General features: G+C 43.4%; 1 protein-coding gene and 1 long non-coding RNA gene across 3 annotated transcripts in view; one reads left to right on the top strand and one right to left on the bottom strand.

The window, feature by feature from the left end:
- Positions 1 to 927, bottom strand: part of LOC140707615 (uncharacterized) — a 25,690-nt gene extending 24,763 nt beyond the window's left edge. The window contains exon 1 of the long non-coding RNA XR_012087776.2: positions 813 to 927. This is a non-coding gene — a long non-coding RNA (uncharacterized LOC140707615). The remainder of the gene's footprint in view (positions 1 to 812) is intronic.
- On the top strand, positions 262 to 20,344 carry CYP2U1 (cytochrome P450 family 2 subfamily U member 1). Of its 2 annotated transcripts, XM_020796362.3 has the most exons (5): positions 272 to 975; positions 5,777 to 6,412; positions 12,828 to 12,989; positions 15,975 to 16,142; positions 17,695 to 20,344. In XM_020796362.3, the coding sequence occupies exons 1-5, from the start codon at positions 447 to 449 to the stop codon at positions 17,871 to 17,873; spliced, it is 1,674 nt and encodes a 557-aa protein (XP_020652021.3). In that variant the 5' UTR covers positions 272 to 446; the 3' UTR covers positions 17,874 to 20,344. The 2 variants fall into 2 exon arrangements, with proteins under 2 accessions (XP_072857930.2, XP_020652021.3); XM_073001829.2 differs by lacking the exon at positions 15,975 to 16,142 and having other exon boundaries at positions 262 to 975.
- Positions 20,345 to 21,197: the final 853 nt, after the last annotated feature.

Here is a 21,197-nt window from a genome sequence, read left to right on the forward strand (position 1 = left end):
CTCTGAAGACCGACTCCTCTCACAAGCTCCAGCCGGCAGCCCCGCTCATCTGAGACCCCGGGCGGGAGGGCCTCAGGCCGGGCGACGGGGGAGGGGTCAGCCGAGTCAGGGAAGCCCCTCTCTCGCTCTCGCTTGTGACGTCACTCCCCGAGGGGGGAGTTCCCTGTTCCTCCGCAGAACGCCACCGAGATCCGCGGCGTTCCGGGGGCTCCTCCCCCCGCGGCGGGTAGCCAGCCAACCAGAAGGCGAGCTCTTGCCACCGGGCGCTCCGGGAGAACAGCAAGCAGCCCGAGGGAGGGAAGGAGGGAGCGAGGCGGGGCGGGGCGGGCGGAGGAGGAGGATGTAGCGGCGGCGGGCGCAGCTGCTGACAGCCGGGGAAGGCGCGCGTGAGGAGCAACCCGGGGACTCGGTTGGTCGCCTTTGGCGCGTCGGCCTCCGCGGACGGAATGGCTGCGGTGGGCAGCCTGGCGGAGCAGCTGCCGCCTCCGCCTCCGGCCTCCGCCCCCGCCTGGCTGCCCGCTCCGGCCCTGGAGCCCGTGAACTCGGCTGTGCTGGCCGCCGCCGCGGGGCTCCTGCTGGGGCTGTGGTGGCTGCTGGGCCGGCGGGCGCTGGACGGGATGCCTCCGGGCCCCAAGCCCTGGCCGCTGGTGGGCAACATGGGCTTCGCCCTGGTGCCCATCCCGCCGCTGCTCAAGCGGCTGAGGGGCGGCGGCGGCGGGAGCGGGAGCGGCGGGGGGGCCCGGCCGCAGAGCTTCGGGGACGTGATGAGCTCCGCCGGGCGGCCCCCCTCGGTGCACGTGGCGCTCACCAACCTGACCAAGGTCTACGGCAGCATCTTCAGCCTCTTCGTGGGCAGCTGCCCGCTCGTCGTGCTCAGCGAGTTCGAGGCCGTGCGAGACGCCCTGGTCAACCAGGCCGAGGTCTTCAGCGACCGGCCCAGCATCCCCATCGTCACTATCCTCACCAAGAAGAAGGGTAAGCGGGGGCGGCGGGGCGAGGCGAGGCAGGTACCCTCCGGACCCCCGAGCCTCCCTCCGGCTGCCGGGCGCGAAGGCAACCGGTGCCCTGGCGGTGGGAGGCCGCCCGTCACCGCAGCCTCTCTGCGCGCCCTGTTGCGCGGGCGGGGGTCTTGTTTCCGCTGCGGCTGGAAGGGCCGGCCCGCTCCCGAAGCCCCAGGAGGCAACCGGATGCCTCTGGTGGGAAATAAGATCTCGTTTAAGCAGGTGCACCGGAGGAGAAGATCCCTTAGCAGGGATAATGCAAGAGGCGCCAGCCAACGAAAAGTCCAAATCACTGGAAAGTTACCAAAAAAGGCAAGTGTTGGAGTTTCCCAGAACTCCTCATCAGGTAAAGATGATAGAAAACTTAGAGAAATTAAACAGCAGTTTGCTCTGGGGGCAATCAGGTTTCATGAACCATAGGGCAGTGCATCTGGTCCCCCCCGTTTTGGGAACTTGTCTGCCTTCATCTTAAGCTTTATTCTTATACCATCTTCACTGGATGAAAAATTCTGGACAGATCTGATGCTCACCTTATTTGTAACTTTTCAGAAATATTGCCTAACCTCACACTTTGGTATATGATCCTATCATCCAGCCACTTTTTAAATCCCAGAGGTGGGGAGTAAATTATGTCAATACCGTAAGGTAAGAAATAAGCAAGGCCCCAGCAGTTTCTCCAAATTTTATTCAAAGTAGATTTCTCTCATGCTATTTCCTCACTAAGGAAAGATGGAAAATGACAGAACGTTTTCCATCCTGTTAACACAGCATCTCTCTTCAGATACATTTGCATCTCATCCTAAAGTCTGGAACGGTTACATTTTTGGACTAGACCTCCCAGGATCTGCCCGAGATGGCTAGGAGATTGTCAGAGCTGGACTCCAAGCATGTAACTTTTCCAGGCGTTACAATTAACTGCAGAGCCCCTTTTGAGTTCTGCCACAGCTTGTATAACAAGCTTGCTGGAATCTCCTCTTCGAGAGAACTGTTAAAGGTGTGTGACCCCTAAGAACACAATAGCTGGTCATCCCCTAGGTTACAAGAAGACATTATTTCACTGGTGTTCGGTCCTCATTGCACCGCAAACTACCTGCATCTGCGCGCAAAACCTGGCACATAGAGACCTTTCCAGCTTTGTTTTTGCCACGCACACCTGTGTGGGGAAAGCTGCAGTCAGGTGTAGCTGATTGTATATTCTAATGACTTAGCCCTCAGGCTGCCATATTATGCACTGCAAAAAGAAACCGCATGTAAGTGCTGAAGGTGTAACATGACATTGACGAGAGATTATTTTATCCCAGATCTAATCAGTTCGAGACTTGTTTTCCTGTTTTGGCCCTGTTTAGGAATTCTGTTTTGAAAGATTGCTGTGTTGTGTGATACTGTGCTGGTCTTTGGCATCATCCCATGAAATTTAAAGTCGCTAGAGAGAAGCAGATGGAAAGCTCTTTAATCTCTCTAGATTGAGAGCGAAGACCAAAGTCCAACTGAAATGCATGCGGGACTTCCTCTTTGCAGACGATGCAGCCATTGTTGCCCACTCTGCTGAAGACCTCCAACAACTCATGAATCGTTTCAGCAAAGCCTGCCAAGACTTTGGACTAACAATCAGCCTGAAGAAAACACAAGTCATGGGCCAGGGTGTGGACTCACCTCCCTCTTTTACCATCTCCACACAAGAATTGGAGGTTGTTCATGACTTTGTGTACCTTGGCTCAACCATCTCTGACACCCTCTCTCTAGATGTCGAGCTGGATAAACGCATTGGGAAAGCAGCTACCACGTTCTCTAGACTCACAAAGAGAGTATGGCTCAATAAGAAACTGACAACACATACCAAGATCCAGGTCTATAGAGCCTGTGTCCTGAGCACACTCCTGTACTGCAGTGAGTCCTGGACACTTTGTGCCTGGCAGGAGAGGACGCTGAACACCTTCCATATGCGTTGCCTCCGACGGATTTTTGGTATCACCTGGCAGGACAGAGTTCCAAATAGAGTAGTCCTAGAACGAGCTGGAATTTTCAGCATGCATACATTACTGAAACAGCGACGTCTACGCTGGCTTGGGCACGTTGTGAGAATGGCTGATGGTGGGATTCCAAAGGATCTCCTATATGGAGAATTAGTGCAGGGAAATCGCCCCAGAGGGAGACCACAGCTGTGATACAAGGATATCTGCAAGCGGGATCTGAAGGCCTTAGGAATAGACCTCAACAGATGGGAAACTCTGACATCTGATCGTTCAGCCTGGAGGCAGGCGGTACATCACGGCCTCTCCCAATTTGAAGAGACCCTTGTCCAGCAGGCCGAGGCAAAGAGGAAGTCACAAAGGAAGCAAAACCAGGGAGCTGCACAGGGGACAGATTGGATTTGTCTTCAGTGTGGAAGAGATTTTAACTCTCGAATTGGCCTCCTCAGCCACACTAGACGCTGTTCCAAGTCCTCCATACAGAGCACACTACCATAGTCTCTCGAGACTGAAGGATGCCTACTACTACAGAGAGAAGCACCAGATCATTAGGAACCTTTCCAGTTCTGATATTTTCTCACCATCAAGTTTCTAGCTCTCATGGTTGACAAAACAAAAGGTGCAACTACACAGCAGAAAAAATATGCTTGAATCTTCTGTGATCTGCAGTTTTTTCTAATTGGGTTTCTGCGGGTGAAGTTGTTATAGCTATCCAGAGGACAAACAGTTTGCAGGTGTCAGCAGGGACAGAGGCACTGGGCTCCAACAGCAGAAGCTTGTCAAAGGTGCTGTCAGTTTGACATGGGTGGTAAATAGCAATTTCCACCTTAAAAAAGAGGAAAAGTCCTAAGTGACCTAGCCATACTTTTCTCTGCCTTGAAAGCTTTAAAAACAACAACAACCCACACATACCACTGTTCGGAGACAAGAGACACTTGGTTGATGGGGAACTGACACCCCTATTAGCACCTCTTTGCCTTTGGATCTAGTGATCACATACAGCAGAAAGCAGAGAAACGTGGTACCAGCCAAATCGAGCAAATTTAAACAGAGCTACCCTGGCTAGCTGAACAAAAAAAAATAGGGTTTCCTCACTCAGAAGAGACAATTCCACGAAGAGCTTCTCCACATTGAGTTTTATGTTGTGCAGTGGCCAGATTTTAATTTTAATTCACCTGTACCTAATCTGATGCACATTGTGGGGTAAATGGCCAGTGCAGTCACCCTCAAAGTTTTGATAGTACATTTCATGGTCCTGTAGGCAGTTCAGAATACAAGACATAGTTTGTTCATCCTTCCTGAGTCACTCCAGTGACTAACTTTGTCTGTTACTGCAGATTCCTTACAAAGTTTTTTTTTGGGGGGGGGGAGGGAAATGCAAGCCTGCATATTAACATTTTATAACTCTTTTCTGTATAATGCTTGTGCAAAAAGTTAATTTTATCTGACAAAGAATCCTCTTTTCTGTGGAACTTTTCATATGAGCTATGTACACTATATACAGCAAAGCAGCTTCCAGGAATCTGTACATGAAGCAATGAAATTTAGAGTAAATTTTGCAATAATTAGCCCTTCCTACATGTAAACTGCTGCAAAATTAGTATGGCAGTAGGCATATACCATTTAACCTGGGGCCCACTCGCCCCTGAAATTAAGGAAATTTATATACTTATTTTATTTGTTTTACGGTATTTATGTGGAAAAATAGGATTAATGCCATTATTTTTATTCACATCTTCACTTTTTGGGATGCCTTGAGTGCCATTTCTTGCCAGAAAGATGGACTATAATGCAATAACTAACCACAGTTTCTGGACAGTCTTCAAAGGCAGTCCCACATAGAGTGCATTGCAGTAGTCTAATTTGGAAGTTTCTGGAGCATAGACAGCTGTAGTCAGGCTATCTCCATCCAAGAAAGTTCACAACTTCTGTGAATATGTGGTGTGTGAAATGAAATGCCTTTTAAGAATGCTAGATATACTGGTCTTACTGGCCTAATATTGTTGTTAGTCCAATAGTCTTCTTATGTAAGAGGAAAATTCAAATTAATATTTAACTAGTTACTTTTCCCATAGTCCCTGCATGGGCAGTATGGTATAACTGTGGCTAAGATCTTTGAACTTTGGTTTTATCTATTGGCTGTATTAGAACTGTTGTGTAATAAAACAATATTTGGTCAGTTTCATCCCAAAGAAAACAATCTGTAGCATGGAAGTGCTTACCGCTGTTGCTGCTTGAAACGTCTTTCTGAAATACAGCTTCCAACATCCCTCCACCGGCATGGCCAGAGTACTCAAGTTCTCCTTGTAGAGCACCATTCCCCAGTAGCTTTTCTCTCCATTTGCAGCACATCACAGTATGAAACCAATAAGATGATCTCTGGATGGCTGAGTGGTGAAACCCTTTGGCTGAGAGGTTGTGGCAGGCAGTTTTTTGGAACCTGTAGTTGTGATTTCACAAGAATGTGCAGGGCATTTGCGGCTCATGTTCATGTCAAAGACAGGGGATGGCCAAGTGTGGTGCATCACATATTTTAAAACTTCTATCTCCCTTTTGGGCCTTTCTGAGACCCTTGCATGACCCCCAGCCTTTTAAAACAGGAGCAGAGTTTGAAAAAGTTACTTTTGTGCTCTGTGACTCCCTGACTTCCAGGAAGAGGCAAGCTGCCTGGGAAATTCTGGGAGCAGTAGTAACTTTCTAAGTTCTTAGGAGGAATTCTTGTGGTTAAAAAGTTAAACGCATTTTAACCAAAACTTAACAAAAGCTTTGTTTTGGATCACAGCATTTCCCTTTTCGTTCATGCAGGGGTGGTGTTTGCACCTTATGGTCCGGTCTGGAAAAAACAGAGGAAGTTCTCTCATTCAACTCTCCGTCACTTTGGGTTAGGAAAGCACAGCCTGGAGCCGAAAATCATTGAAGAATTCAAATACGTGAAAGAAGAGATCCTGAAACATGGTAGAGACCAGTTCAACCCCTTCCCCATTATTGGTAACGCAGTGTCCAATGTCATTTGCTCAATGGCCTTTGGCAGACGCTTTGACTACGATGACATGGAGTTCAAAACCTTGCTGAAAGTTATGTCGCGCTGTCTAGAGATCACCTTGAACATACACGTCCTCCTGATCAACATTTGCCCTTGGCTGTACTACCTTCCTTTCGGGCCCTTCCGAGAACTCAGGCAGGCTGAGATAGATATCACAGCTTTTCTAAAGAAAATTATTATCCAGCATCGGGAGACTCTGGATGCCCAGAATCCCCGGGACTTCATTGATATGTATCTCCTTCACGTAGATGAAGAAAAAAAGACTAACAGTGAAAGTAGCTTTGACGATGACTACCTATTCTTTATCATTGGGGACCTTTTTATTGCCGGCACAGACACCACCTCCAACACACTGCTCTGGAGCTTGCTCTACATGTCACTTCACCCGGATGAACAAAGTAAGGAGACCCCCTTCCTTCAATTGCATTTCTTGAGTGATGGGCTCTTGTTGGAGTTGCCCTTTGGCCAGGACTCTGAACACTTCCTGCTTGGGAGGTGGTGCAGGGAAGCTTTTCGCAGGACTGGCACTGGAAGTTGGCATCATTAGGCATCTTAGCATGGTGTGAACTGCCAGTCTCTGTTCCCCCAGCTGTTTCTTCTTGCTGTTGCATCCTGCCTGCTTGTTCTCTTACTAAAGTGAGCAGGGATCTAGAAGGAGCAGCTTGCTTTCTCTTTCTGAGGAGGTGAGACCAGGGAGAGAGCGAGAGCATTATGGGAAGGGGCAACAGCAGGCAGGAAATGGGCCCAGTCAAAGGATTTGTCATGTTCCCAGTGGAGGATGAGTCAAAGGCACTTCTGTGAGTTGGAAGGCAACATGAAGCTGGCATGTTTTTGGGGTGGGGTGGAGGATGCTGCAGACCTAGAAAAGGAAGGTTCAGATCCAAACTGTGGTGTTGAGGCAGAACTTTCTCCCAGTCCCAAGAAAACAGCTGAGCATGAAAGCACAGGCAAGGTTGCAGCCAGTCAGATGAAGCACCCATCAGACTTTAGCTTCAGTGGAAGGCTCATTCAGGTGTAAAAGACCTCTTCTGAGTGGACTAATCTGTACTTCTGCACCTTCTGGGTCATCTTTGGAGGAGAATTCCTCCACCAAAATTTGATGTGTAAGCGTGCAGCACAGCATGCATTTTGGATTCCTCCAGCGTGGTTGCAGTTTTGAAGGAATATTAGTAGCAATGGGCCAGTCTTCCTTTCTGCACTTGCTGGTCTTATAATTGAGCAAGCCATGATAAGCGTTCAAAGGACGGTCTGGGTACTTGTAACCACAAGTCTAAAAAATGAAGAGCCAAGCTTTATTCCAGTGCCAGGGAATCTGTGCTCCTCCAGGTGTTTTTGGACTTTAGCTTCCATAAGGCTCAATCAGCGAAGTCAAAGGTGAAAGATTATGGGAGCAGTAGTTCAGTAACTTTAGAAGGATGGGGTGTTCCCCAGCCCTGTTTTACTGGCTACTGCAGGATCAAATCGTAATGTCATTTCAGTGGGTCTTAACATCTAAATGGGGATTATTAAATAGATTGCTAGTTGCACTTACAGTACATATAAACAACAAATAAATCTTACCGGGTTTTAAAAATACTGCAGTACTGCAATGCAATTTTATACATGTTTATTTAGCGGTCAGTCCAACAGAGTTCAGTAACCTTATTGCAAAGTAAACATATTAAGTGTTAGTACCTGTGATAGGTACAGCACAGATGCTGTAAATGAATTACCAGTTACTGTACCTGCTCCCAACTGCTCTAAGTCTCTGTCCAGAACATCTTGCAAAACAGAAAGTTTTAAAAGCCCTGTGAAGCCAAGGGTCAAACAGATGTTCCTTGCAGGACTTCTGAACAGGTTGCTCTACGTCTTTTCCTGGATCACTTGGTGACAGGGATGGGACTGAAAAAACTGGGCACATAGTACCTGTATGTTGAGCTTCTAGATTAACTTTCCATGCAAACAATTAAGAAATCTGGGGTTTAAATCCTGTTGTGTAACTTTACACCGTGTAACAAGGATAACATCATCAGCCTAGGTCATTTTGGAGCAATAAAAAGCTAGGGATCTCTTTCATCCTGGGTAGTCTTTGGGAGCTGTGGAATAGTGTGTATGTGCGGGGGGACATTTTATAGCCAGAAAATTGCCACTCACTGGACTGGATGGTCTGAGGGAGAGGTAATTTTGATTCTCCTCTCATTCTGTGGCTCCTGAAGGCTCCCCTAGAATGAGGGGAATCCTTAGGGACCCTCAAAACCTGGGAAAGCTCTAGAAAGTTTATTGCCTCGGAAAAGCTGAAGGGGGCAAGGCTCTGGAAAGTGTTCTGTTTCTCCAAACCAGCCACGTCATGGCCATGGCTGATGACATCACTCTTTTTCTTTGGCGCAGCTCCACCAACAGGATTTTCAACCATTGTGTCCAACAGTAAACTCAGAATCCATGGGCCAATAAGACTGGAACTCAAATGGAGTCACTGAGAAACAACGAGGTTGCTGTCAGCATGCTAGAGTGAACCTTATGCACAAAGGGGCAAAAAAGAGAGAAAGGATACAGAGCAAAAGCAACAAAAAACTTGCCCAATGAGTCCTTTGTGTGCTCAGTGCATGGCAGGACTGTGGTGTGTTGAGTGTCTGCTAAAAAAGAAGAAGGAGCTTGGAAGGTGGAGGCAGGTGATAAATTGGCTTGCTTTACCCCAGACACCTGAATGCAGGACGGGAAATATTGTCCTCTAGGTTTTGTTGAACTGCAGCCTCTTTCATGCTGATTAGGTTTGATGGACATGTTGTCCAGAAACACTTGGGGGCGGCATGCTTTCCTGCCCAGTTTTACAGTATTCCAGAAGAAGGGTATGACTGCCTGAATAGCACTGAGAACTCTTGTTAGAAGAAAGAGGATATGCTGCAACATTCTGTTGTAGTTGCCGGTTCTTTTTCATAAAAGTTAAGCCTGTCCCCAAAGGGATCCTTCTTACTTGGCAGGTTCCAGGGGAACCCTTAGGGGAACACTGGATTCCATGCGAATCTCTCTGTTCTCATGGATGCTCTGCTCAGATTCTACTTAGACTGGCGTAGTTCCTGCATACTTGACTTGCTTCTATGTACTGCATTTCATGATATTTGTATTACGCAGCAGCAAAATAGTATAAATGCCATTTGGTTTTATTCAGATCTTCATTTTTGCTGCATGCCTTGAGTGCCGTTTTGCTGCATTCTTTGAGTGCAGAAGGATGGACTATAAATGTAATATACAGGAGACTAAAGAATTTGATTGTATTTGCTAACAGACTAGAAGTCAAGGGGCCTCTTTAAACAGTAGTGAAATGTATTCCCAGTACTTGGTCCTGGTTCATAACCTAACAATTGTGTTTTAAACTAACTGCAGTTTCTGGGCAGTCTTCAAAGGCAGCCCCATATAGGGTGCACTGCAGTAGTCTTAAATTTGGAGGTTACCAGAGCATGGATAACTGTAGCTAAGCTATCTGTGTCCAGGAAAGTTCACAACTTCTGTGGCTATGTGGTGTGTGAAATGAAATGCCTTCTAAGATTGCTAGATATGCTGGTCTTACTGGCCTAATATTGCTATTCGTCCAATAGTCCAATAATCTTCTTATGTAAGAGGAAAATCTAAATTAATATTTAACTAGTTCTTTCCCCATAGTTCTGCATGAGCAGTATGGTATAATTATGGCTAAGATCTTTGAACTTTGGTTTTATCTATTGGCTCTATTAGAACTGGCATGTAATAAAAAAAATATCTGGGCAGTTTCACCCCAAAGAAAACAATCTGCAGCATGGAAGTGCTTACCGCTGTTGCTGATTGAAACGTCTTTCTGAAATACAGCTTCCAGCATTCCTCCACCGGCATGGCCAGAGTACTCAAGTTCTGCTTGGAGAGCACCTTTCCCCAGTAGCTTTTCTCCCCATTTGTAGCACATCACAGTATGAAACCAATAAGATGATCTCTGGATGGCTGAGTGGTGAAACCCTTTGGCTGAGAGGCTGTGGCAGGCAGCTTTTTGGAACCAGTAGTTGTGGTTTAAAGAGAAGGAGAAGGACATTGGTTCTTAGCATTTTTATCCTATCCCTGAGCCAGTGGTAAGCTCTTGGAGTGGCAATTAAACCATCCGTTTATTTTAAAAGTGTTGGCTGGCTGTATAGCTCTGTGAGGTATCTGGCTACAGAGCCCAGGGAGTTTGATTCCTCTCTATGCCTTCTGGGAGAAGAGCCAGCCTGTGTAGCCTTGGGCAAGCTGCACAGTCCCAGGATGCTCGCCAAAGAAGGGGCTGGTAAACCACTTCTGACAACTCTCTACCTAGATAACCCTAAAAAGGGTTACCATAACTCAGAATTGACTTGACAGCTCGTTGTTGTTGTTTTAAAGGTAGACATTGCCCCATAATATACCAATTTAAAAAGACACGAGGGATAAGAAAAAGGGAGAGAGGCAAGGAGTTTTTCCTTCAGGGCTGGGAACACGGCAGTCAGTTACTAGTGTTTACTTTACTGAGTGGAGGTGACTCTGGCTTGGTCTACATCCTTATCAGAAATATTGGATAAAATGGATTGTACCAATTTAGAGTCAGAGCAGGGTTGCTATTTTTTAAGTTTTCCATTATAAAAAATACAGCCCATTTGGCCTTGCTTCCTATCTGGGTTTAGTTTTCAAGTGGCTAGTAACTTGTATTATCTGTAGGCACATCTTGTGTGAGCATGTTCCCGTCTTTCGTTGCACATTTGCTTTTGTTTTGATGTGCCTTGCTTTCAAACAAGCATTCTTGAAGACTGACATGTAGAGGAAAACTCCAGAGACATTTAGGGTATTCAAAACTACTGCTACTGTAAGGGAACAGCGAAGAGCATTGCCCAGCATTCCAAAGCAGTACAGAAGGCAAGGGTTTTTTTTTAAACAGTCATTTGCCTGCTTGCATATGTAGCTTGTTTATTTTTTAAGTACAGACCGTTAGTTACATATGCTCAGTCAAGTGATGTTTTCTAGTTTTGTTGATTTCCTTGACCTTCCAAAGACCTGCAACTTCTCCAATTTCTTTTTTCTCTTCCTCTTTCTGTCTCTTGATATATATTTATATATCTCAAATGTGCAACCGGTGGGAGGTTTAATTCCTCAGCAGCATTAGAATTCTGATTTTAACCACTAGATGGCAGTGCTTGCATGTTGTTGGTACTTTGTCAAAAGAGACTGCCCCAATATAAACTTTTCTTTCACTGGCCATGCTGACTGGGGATTCTGGGGTTTATAGTCCAAAAAGTAACTATCCCAAGCAGTGTCCAAAATATGCATGTCAGGTCAGGAAGGAAACCAATACTAATTTAACTAATTTAAATTGTATAAAGGCAGAAGCAGGTTGGACCACTGAAAAAATTGCATTAAGCCTTTTCCCCCCCAAAGCAATTTCCCCCATAATCTTAAAAAAAACACAACACCTAATACAGTACAAATAAAGTTTTCATGTAAAACAAGGCCGGCCAAACTCATCAGAGGAAAGAGTGGAGCCCTATCTGGAATGACACACTAAGACTTTCTCTCTGGAACTACTGTATAGTATGAAAAAAAAAACTTGCATTCTTCAGTATAATAGGGAGCCTTGTGATGCAGTAGTTAAACAGCAGTACTGCAGTCAAGCCTCTGCTCACGACCTGAATTTGATCCCAATGGGCTCATGTAGCCTGCTCAAGGTTGACTCAGCCTTCCATCTATTCGAGGTTGGTAAATTGAGTATTCAGCTTGTTGAGGTGTAGCCCTGCATAATTAAAAAAAATGTAAACCACTTTTCTGGTTCAACTCTGGCTGTGGAACCAGAGTTTGAGAGTTCAATTCCCATCTGGGCCTCATAGGGGAAGAGCCAGCCATGGGCAAACTGCATAGTTCCAGAGCTGCCACCATAAAGGAATCGGAGACCACATCTAAATATGTTCTGCTAGAAAACCCTGGAAAGTGTTGTGAAAATTTAGAATTGACTTGACAGCACACTACTATTGCTGCTATAATAATAATAATAATAATAATAATAATAATAATAATAATAATAATAATAATAATAATAATAATAATAATAATAGTAGTAGTAGTAGTAGTAGTAGTAGTAGTAGTAGTAGTAGTAGTAGTAGTAGTAGTACAGTGGCGCCTCGCTTAGCGATCGCTCCGTTGAGCGATGAAATCGCTTAACGACTAACTTTTTGCCATCGCAAAAGCGATCGCTTTGCGATGGTCCCTATGGTTTTTTTTTCGCTTTGCGATGATCGCGGGGAAGCGATCATGGCAAAGTGACCCTTTTTTAACAGCTGATCGGCGTTTTCAAAATGGCAGCCCGGAAAACAAAATGGCTGCCCGCTGTGTTTCCTCGCTTTAGAGGCACTGAAAATGGCCGCCCCTATGGAGGATTTTCACGTAAAGGTGAGTTTTTAAGCCCATAGGAAGGCATTAATCGCGTTTTAATGCGTTTCTATGGGCTTCTTAATTTCACTTAGCGATGAAATCGCTTAGCAACGTTTTTTCCAGAACGGATTAACGTCGCTAAGCGAGGCACCACTGTAATAATAATAATAATAATAATAATAATAATAATAATAATAATAATAATAATAATAATAATAATAATAATAATAATAATAATAATAATAATAATAAAACACCCAGAAGGTGCTTTAAATACTCCATGATGGTATATATAAAGCACACTTTACTGGGATCTGAAGTTCAAAAGACCTAGATGACCAAAGGCTGAGAACCACTGCCCTAGTATACTGGTTATCACTGTAGTTAAGCCAGTCCTTCCCTTCTCCAGCACTTACCTTACTTGTTTTTTGTTTTTCATAGAAAAGGTTCAAGAAGAAATTGACTTGATCATTGGACGTGACAGGGCTCCTTCCCTTGCCGACAAAGCACGCATGCCCTTCACAGAAGCAACCATCATGGAAGTTCAAAGGATGACAGTGGTTGTTCCTCTCTCTATTCCTCGGATGGCGTCAGAAACTACAGGTATGTGCAACAGGCTAAATACGACTGCAATTCTTCTAATAGGATACAAGTTGATTTTATCAGAGAACCAATTTAGATTTTGGAAAGAAATATGGGATGCTGGGATTTGAACAGACGTTTACATCTGCTCATCTTGCTTCTGTTTTAACTTATGATGGAGATGCTCACTGCTCGTTTGTTGGGATATCTCAAATGTTCATTTCAACTTGGAGATGGCACATTCTCTTGTACCCAAAAACAAAAAGTATAGATGATGTTGCCTCCTGGATGCTTCTAAGGCTGGAAAAATGGCCTTTGGAATTTGCCAACCCTGTGTAAAAAAAAAAGCATCTGTTTTATCTCTTTATTTGACATGTGATTCCGTTCCAAGAGGAACTTTAAAACCTTAGTGATAGCATCTTACTTTTACATTTTGTACATAATGGTTGCAACCGCTGATCTAAAATCTACAATCATACAAACACACAAAAACCAGAATAAATTAAGTGTGATTGCAGCCACACAGAACATTCAGATTGCCTGTTGCAAAACTGAGCAGTGTATAGGTGCTGCCTAATGGGGAGGCCATTCCATGCATAAAATTTGCAGATGAGGATTGCCTTCTCCTAGGTTGCAGAAATTATCTGCAAGCACCTCTTTTCATCTCCACCCCTTTCCCTGCTGCTGATCTGTTCATTACAGTTTCTGAAAATCAAAGTTAGTCCCAGCTTTGGGAAGCAACTACTGTACTTGCCAGACAAACAAATCTACTGTATCTTGGAAGCAAGCAGGTGCTTCGGTGCAAGGCTGCATCTGGAGCTACATTTTAAAGATGTCATGTGAGAGGCCAGTTTTTCATATGCAATGGCTAGATATCAATACTGACTTCGTTCCAATGCTATCACCAGTTGCTTGGAGACAAATGCAAAGGTTATTGTAAAGTGTTCCTCGCACCTTTGAACTGGATGATATGGGAATATGACTTGTAAAATCTCAAGCAAAAGGACCATTATGTCAGAAGAACTTGAAGATTAAATCAAGAGTCCATTGCAATATGTTTGGGTTCAAAGCTAAGTACAAGTTCAGATAATAAAGCAAAGAGGAAGAGACCGTCCCTGCAAAAACTGGAAAATATAAAAAATGGCAAAGAACTACTCGCCACAGAAACTAGTATGGTTGTGTTTACAAGGCCACCCCCAGGAAAGTCCCCCCCCAGGCACCCAGAGACACCAATATCAGAGAGAAGCTTCTACTGACTGTCCTCTACAATTCTTTCAAGTTTGGTGAAGATTGGGTTTCAGACATCCAAGTTATACACCCACAAAGCGGGTTCCCCAGGAAACTTTAGCAGCTGGCTTGGGGAAACCCAAGAACTGTAGCAAGCTCTCCCATGCTGCCGTTTTAAATCAGAGAAGGCCAAGGAAGCAGCAGCTTAGACCCAGAAGGCATTGTATCTGCTGATTGGAATAACATCAGGGATGTAAATCTTCTAAATTTCCCCCTTTCCCTTTGAAGAAACGGATAGATCATGATCCAAGGAACCAGCACCTTCTTAAACTCCTTTGCTTTAAAAGGGTAGCATAAGAGAGCTTTTTCTATGTGCATTTTTTCTGGGAATATACAGTAACATGCTTTAACCAGAAGCTGGTTTTTTTAAGCCACATGTTGGCTGGAGGATTCTGGCAGGGATCTTTTTTTTTACTATCACTCCCAGAATCCTCCAGCCAGCATAGAGCTGGAGTTTTTTTTTTTTTTTAAACTCAGCTTTTAAATTTCTGGCTAAAACACATTCTGTCTACAGAAAAAGCAGAACATTCAAAGCATTACTATATTGCAATGCTTCCAGCATCCGTTTGAGCTTACCCCTACCCCAAGGACAGGAAGAGTGCAATGCAGTTTTAAATTCACTTTTGTACACAGTGATCAAGTGTACTTAAAAAAAAAATCCATACAAATATTTCAAGCTATATTTCTGTCACTCACACAAGGGCAAACATGTAAGCCAAGCAAACATCCCAGATCTTCTTTCATTGGCATGTATTAATTTACTTAAAGAATGGAATACTACCTAAAATATGGCTGCAAAGAAGGACTTTTGCAGTTAAAGCTTCCTGCACATTGGGGGAGATGAAGATCAATCTTAGGAGAACAGAGTAGTAAGATCAGGAGTCTCTCTCTCCCCCCCCTTCTCCCTCTCCTTCCCTCCCTTCCTCCCACCCTTCCAACTGCCCTGGTTGGCAGTGTTCAGGGGAGTTCTGCAAGCAGTTTGTCCATGATGTATTCTTTTTCTGCTTCAAAAGGTCATAGACAGAACTAATGAAGAATGGACGGTGATAAAACATGCATTCTTGCTAGAGTTTTGTAGATCTTTTGTTAATGAGTTACTTTTCCAACTAACCATGTTATCAAGGGCTTGGTTTGCAGTGCAGTAAATTGCAGCATGGATTTTGCAGTGCTGTTTCACAAGGAGGTGCATCACCTCCTTTAGCAGCTGATGGATCTGAAGTAAGAATGTGTTTGGATGTCGATATCCATAGCTGTAAGACTTTTTAAAAAGAAGTTTTTCAAATAATATTTTTCTTCTCTTAGGTCTCTGGTAGAAAACGTCACTTGTTTTCCTTCTTCCTAAAAACCACAATGAGTTTAAATCATTGGGTAATGCATAGTTGTAGAGATGGGCACAAACAGGAAAACATGGCTTGTGATGGTTTGTAGTTGTGGTTACCCACAAAGCTGGTTTAGGACTTGTTTTTCAGGTTTGTGCCAGAGGGTGAGTGAAACTATGAGCTACATGTGCCTTTTCTAAGTTGTGCTCTGTGGGTGGGAATGATGGGTAATGGTGTCCTATTGGGAAAGGCTTATTATTGTGGAGTAGTGCAACTCACTTGAAAAGATGCCATGTAAATCACTGGATGAAAGAAATCTTATCAGTGGGAAGAAAGCCTTTTCCATAAGCATAGCCAAAGTATTTACATATGGTTAACTCTCTTTTTGATTTGTTTAAAGTTCTCCAGGGCTACAAAATTCCTAAAGGAAGTATCATCATTCCTAACTTGTGGTCAGTGCATCGAGACCCCAAGATATGGGAGAGACCAAATGACTTCTATCCAGCCAGATTTCTAGATGAAAAAGGCCAGCTCCTCAAAAAAGAAACATTTATTCCTTTTGGAATTGGTAATTCAACACTATTTTGGGATGAAAGATTTTGAAGTGAAAGATGGTTTCGATGGGATAGTTTTAAAATTATGTGTACTACATATTATTCACATAAGTTCAGACTGCTTGTTTCACTCTTGCTTTCTACAATCTAGTCAATTGAAAAGCTTGGAAGAGTTACTTCTTTTGGAGTACATTTTCTTCAGTCAGCAGTATTCTGGAAGTTGTAGTTTTAGGACATTGCCTTATTTTGCACAAGTTAACATGGCGTGCTGGGCTCCAAAAGTGGTCCTCCAACACTGCTGTATTCTCTGCACTTTGACATCTAGGTAGCTGAGTGGATTGAGCACCTGGTTGTTGAGCTATCCTGGCGGGTTGGACACCAGGTAGCAGCAGATGGGAGTGAAGGTTCCCCACTGTACCGCAAGAAGAGAGCCAGTCTATGTAGTTTCTTTCAAGCTGAATGATCTCGGAGCATGGGAGAGGATGGGGAAGAGTTTGATGGCAACTGCAGATTTCCCCCTCTTCTCCTGAACATATTTATTTATGAATGATGAAGGTCTCTCCTCCCTTCATGTGAATGAAAAACAGCATCATAACTGTGTCTCGGGGACACGAAACCCTGCCCCAGTTTCACTATGTCTCTGTGTCTTCTGTCTACATCAGTGTTTCCTCACCTGGGACTCGTGACCCCCAAGGGGGTCACAAAGTGGTTACTTGGGGGGACGGGATTGTGACTCGGCAAAAGCTGGGAACCACTGGTCTACATGATCATCCTACCTATGATTTCTACGGTGGGGCTGTGAGACTTTTATTTGTCCTTCTCACAAAGCAATTCATGTTTTTGGTAGACATTTTTTAAAATTTGCATTTCCCCAACTGACTACACCATGGTTGTGCATATTTTTAAGTGGCATATATTTTTTAAAAAAAGTACTTATGGTTTTGTGTGTGTCTTATTTCTCTGAAACACACTGCAGACCTCGCAAATGTGAAGCAAGATGCCCTTCGTCATACAATGGCCAGCATAAGCCACATTGAGGCAGTGGATATAATTAATTTGATTCATTTTTATGCTTTCTAAACCAGAGTTTCAGCTCCTGAGGCTAAGTAGGACTTCCTTTTGCCCTTGAGAAGCCTTTGGCAGCCTTAGGGCAGGGATGGGAGAAATTTTAATAGTAAAAAATGCTGCTGGATTGGTAGCTACAGTGATCCCAATCTTGCAGGTGGTGATCTGGCAGCATTTACTATTAAAAGCTCAACCCCCCCCCCCGTCCCGAGGCTCCTAAAGACTTTCCAAAGGCAAAAGGCAGCTCTAGAGAACCTTGAAAGCAGAAACAGAGGGGGTAGGAAGCATCAAATTAAATTATTCTTGGCATCCTGATCCAGTTTATGCCAGTGGATTTTGCCCAGTAGTCTTCGGAGGTGCAAAACTTCCATCAAGAGTTTTGAATCCAACAAAATCTTTTTCCATCCTTAGCTATCTATATAATCAGAGCTGAAATAGTAGTTGTTTGAACAGTGAAGCAGGTTGGTTGTCTCTGTCTAAACTGTTTGCTTCCTTTTTCAGGAAAACGCGTATGCATGGGAGAACAACTGGCCAAGATGGAGTTGTTTTTAATATTTGTGAGTCTCCTCCAAAGTTTCACTTTTCAGTTCCCTGAAGACTCCCAGAAGCCATCCATGGAAGGACGGTTTGGTCTGACCTTGGCTCCATTTCCATTCAATATAATTGCCTTAAAGAGATGAAGGAACCTCAATAAGGAATGATGCATGAAGCTTGCATTACTATGAAATTCAGGGCTTTCTAAGAAACATATTTTACTAACAAAATCACCAAGCAGGGATGGATGGGGAACCTTCAGCTGACGGGGCATTCAATGCTCATCATACGCTTTTGCCTTAGTCTTGAAGGCTCTTTCATTAATTGTGTGGAAACCCTTAACTGTGAGGAGCAAAACAAAGTTTATAGTCCTCAAGGGTTGCAGGGTAACTGGAAAAACTCTTAACAATCAGTCATTAAGTGGCATTTTATATTACATGAGAAGCAAAGGGGGAAAGATTGAAAATCAGAGGGACAGACAATCGCAGAGGAAAATCAACAGAATAAAAAGCAACTGTATATTTTGATATCTCTTTGATAAGAGTCTTGGCTCTTGACATCCTCTTTGTACATCAAGGGTACGCAGAGATGTATCCTGTCAGCAGAATTTGCTGTCTTTTTATTTCCTTGTGGGTGAGTCTAACTTCCACCAGCCTTCACTGTGAAAAAAGCAATCTTGCACATAGCCGATTCAAGTATTGATTCAGTCAGTCAGGTTTGCCCCTCCTCCCATAATTCAGAGAGGCTGACCATTTTTGAAAAAGAAGTATCACATGTACCTGTTTAATTAAAGGGACATTTGATTTCATTCTCTTTAATAATTAAAAATAGTTTCTGAAATGAAGAAAACCTTTTTGAGGAGAGATGGGTTACTGATGTCACTGATTACAGACAATCAGCACTGTGCAGTTTCCACTGCAACTGTCTCATCTTGGTAGTGTTGCCTGACAAGAGGATCAGAATCTGGTAATAAAAATAGTATTTCCACAGCTTAGATAAAGTATGTCTGTATTTACCCTGACATTTACTTAGTAGATCCATTCATTACTGTTAAAACTAGAGACATTTTGGAGTGCCTTCTAGTTATTTGTCCTTAAGGTTTGTCTGTGTAACACTTTAAAGTTCTATGGGGCAATTTGTTTACTTAAATACAGTATCTACTGATGAACCTTGTAAACACAATTTCACAAAATAAGTCTCTTCTTATTCACAGTTAGGTAACAGACATAAGCGATTAGAACAAAATATTAAAATTTGTACACCCAAATCCTCAGCAACACCACCAATACAGAAGTTGCTTTTAGAATTGCAAAGTTGGTGTATTTTTGAATTTCAAATTCAGACAAAATTCCAAGGTATCTTCCTCAGTTGGGCTGGGTATCCATAACACAGAAGAATCAGCTCTACATGCAGCCTTCAAAACCCTACATCAAGTTGGCAAAGGCCTCAGCAATCTAAGTGACAACAGCTGCTCGGGTCTCTTTAGCTCTATTGCTCTTTTCAAACAGCACAGGATTCAAAATGAGCAGGAAACAGCATTCCCTCTAACCCCGAACATGCTCTTTTTGTTGCATGTGGGACAAATCCTTCACTTCATGCTCTCCCTTGCCTTCTCCTAACTTTGGTGAGAACATGAAGACACAAATGACAGTGTATTCATTTCTGTTGCCCAGGAACATTGATCAGTTGTGTTTGTGTGTGTGTGTTTTTTTGTTAGCATGTTTACAGCGTATGTTTAAACACTGTTTTGCAGTGGTGACCATGAATACTGGAAAGGTAAGGCACTTTAAGAATGGCCACCTTTGAAGAGGACAAGCAATTGACAGTAGCTCTGTGTGCATGCCCTGTATGCATACCCCTGGAAGGGAAACCATACTGCCAAAATCTTGGGCTGATCTTTTTGGCAGGAGATAACTCACTTCAGTGTAAATGCAAAGTTCATTTCTAATTCACTGCCAGCTAGAGTGCAGTGATGTTTCGATAAAAAGAGACACAAGTCTGTAAATCAACACTCAGCACTCTATGGCTGAAATCCTGTTGCTTAGTAAGTGCACTAGAGTAAGCCTGTTGAATCTATAGGGATTTGGCGAGTCAAATCTTCTGTTAAGGTTCATTGATTCAAACGGGCCTGCTTTAGTTGTGACTTATGTTCACACAGAAAATGCTCTATAGAAAAACTTCAATTGCACTGCTAACTTTTAGCTGAATACTGTTAGAGCAGCGAAACTTTTAAGAGGCAAAATGCACTGAAAAGCAAGTGATACAACAGATTTTTTATGGCATGTAAGCCCTCTTGTAATAAAACAGCCTTTTAATGAAGCACTTTATTGTTTTGTCAGGATCCAAAGATATTTATATTTTGATTAGCATGAGGGGCCTCAACTAAGGATTATGTATCTGCAGATGGCCTATATCACCTTGCTTAAGTTTACCTTGCTTGTGTTGTTTCCCCCTCCAAACAAATGCCTTCTTTAGAATTTCAATATGAAGGATGTCATTACTGTTAGAAACTGAGACCATTGCTCTTTTTAAAAGGTGCCTCTACTTCTACATATAGACTGAAATCTGTTTCTCAGTGTGAATCTTTGTCTAAATAAACCTTTTAAATTTAAAAGCATTGATGTCTGGAAACTGATCTTTGTTTCAAAACAAAAATCTACTGATGGATATATACTGTTACTGAATTTATCCAGCATTTTTTATTTGTCCTTTCTAGACATTTAGGGTACCATTTCATCTACTCTATCTTCTTCCCATACCCTTCTGCCGAAGTGTCTGTTTTCTTCCAATATTAATTCTTCAAAAAACCGTTGGCTTATAAATGTGGGATATGGCAATTCTCTATCCATAATTAGAAATGGCCTGATATTGCTGCACAACACCTTGCCAGCAGGAAAAAGAATGCCAAACGTTACCTAGCAAAGTGCAGCCTGAATGTTGATGATAACAATGTCAGCCATAAAGATGATCTACAGCACTGGTTCTTAACCTTGGGTTACTCATGAGTTTTGGACTGCAACTCCCAGAAGCCTTCACCACCAACTGTGCTGGCTGGGGTTTCTGGGAGTTGCAGTTCAAAAACATGCGAGTAACAAAGGTTAAGAACCACTGATCTACAGGATACCCTCTTGTGCTTGCTACCATTCACAAAGAGACACCAAGCAAGGGTAAATCCCAGAATGTAACTCTTCACCCAAACACACAACAATTGTCAGGGCTGTGTTTTTTTTAAACAAGTTCTCTAGGTATCTGTTGCTTGGGAACAAAATAATCAACATTCTTTGAAAAAAAAATTGTCTTTCCGATTAACTATATGCACTCAAATACATGTCTGGGAAGGTGAAAGGTATTGGACTGTTAATCCCCAGAGAAGCACAATATGCCACATTCATGAACTAGAGTTTTTTGTTTGTTTGTTTTTTTGAAGAACTGAATGTCCTGGATTTTTAAAATGAAAGTTTCAGTAAACA

Source organism: Pogona vitticeps, chromosome 5 (assembly GCF_051106095.1).
Source record: "Pogona vitticeps strain Pit_001003342236 chromosome 5, PviZW2.1, whole genome shotgun sequence".
In the NCBI taxonomy this organism is placed as follows: Eukaryota; Metazoa; Chordata; class Lepidosauria; order Squamata; family Agamidae; genus Pogona; species Pogona vitticeps.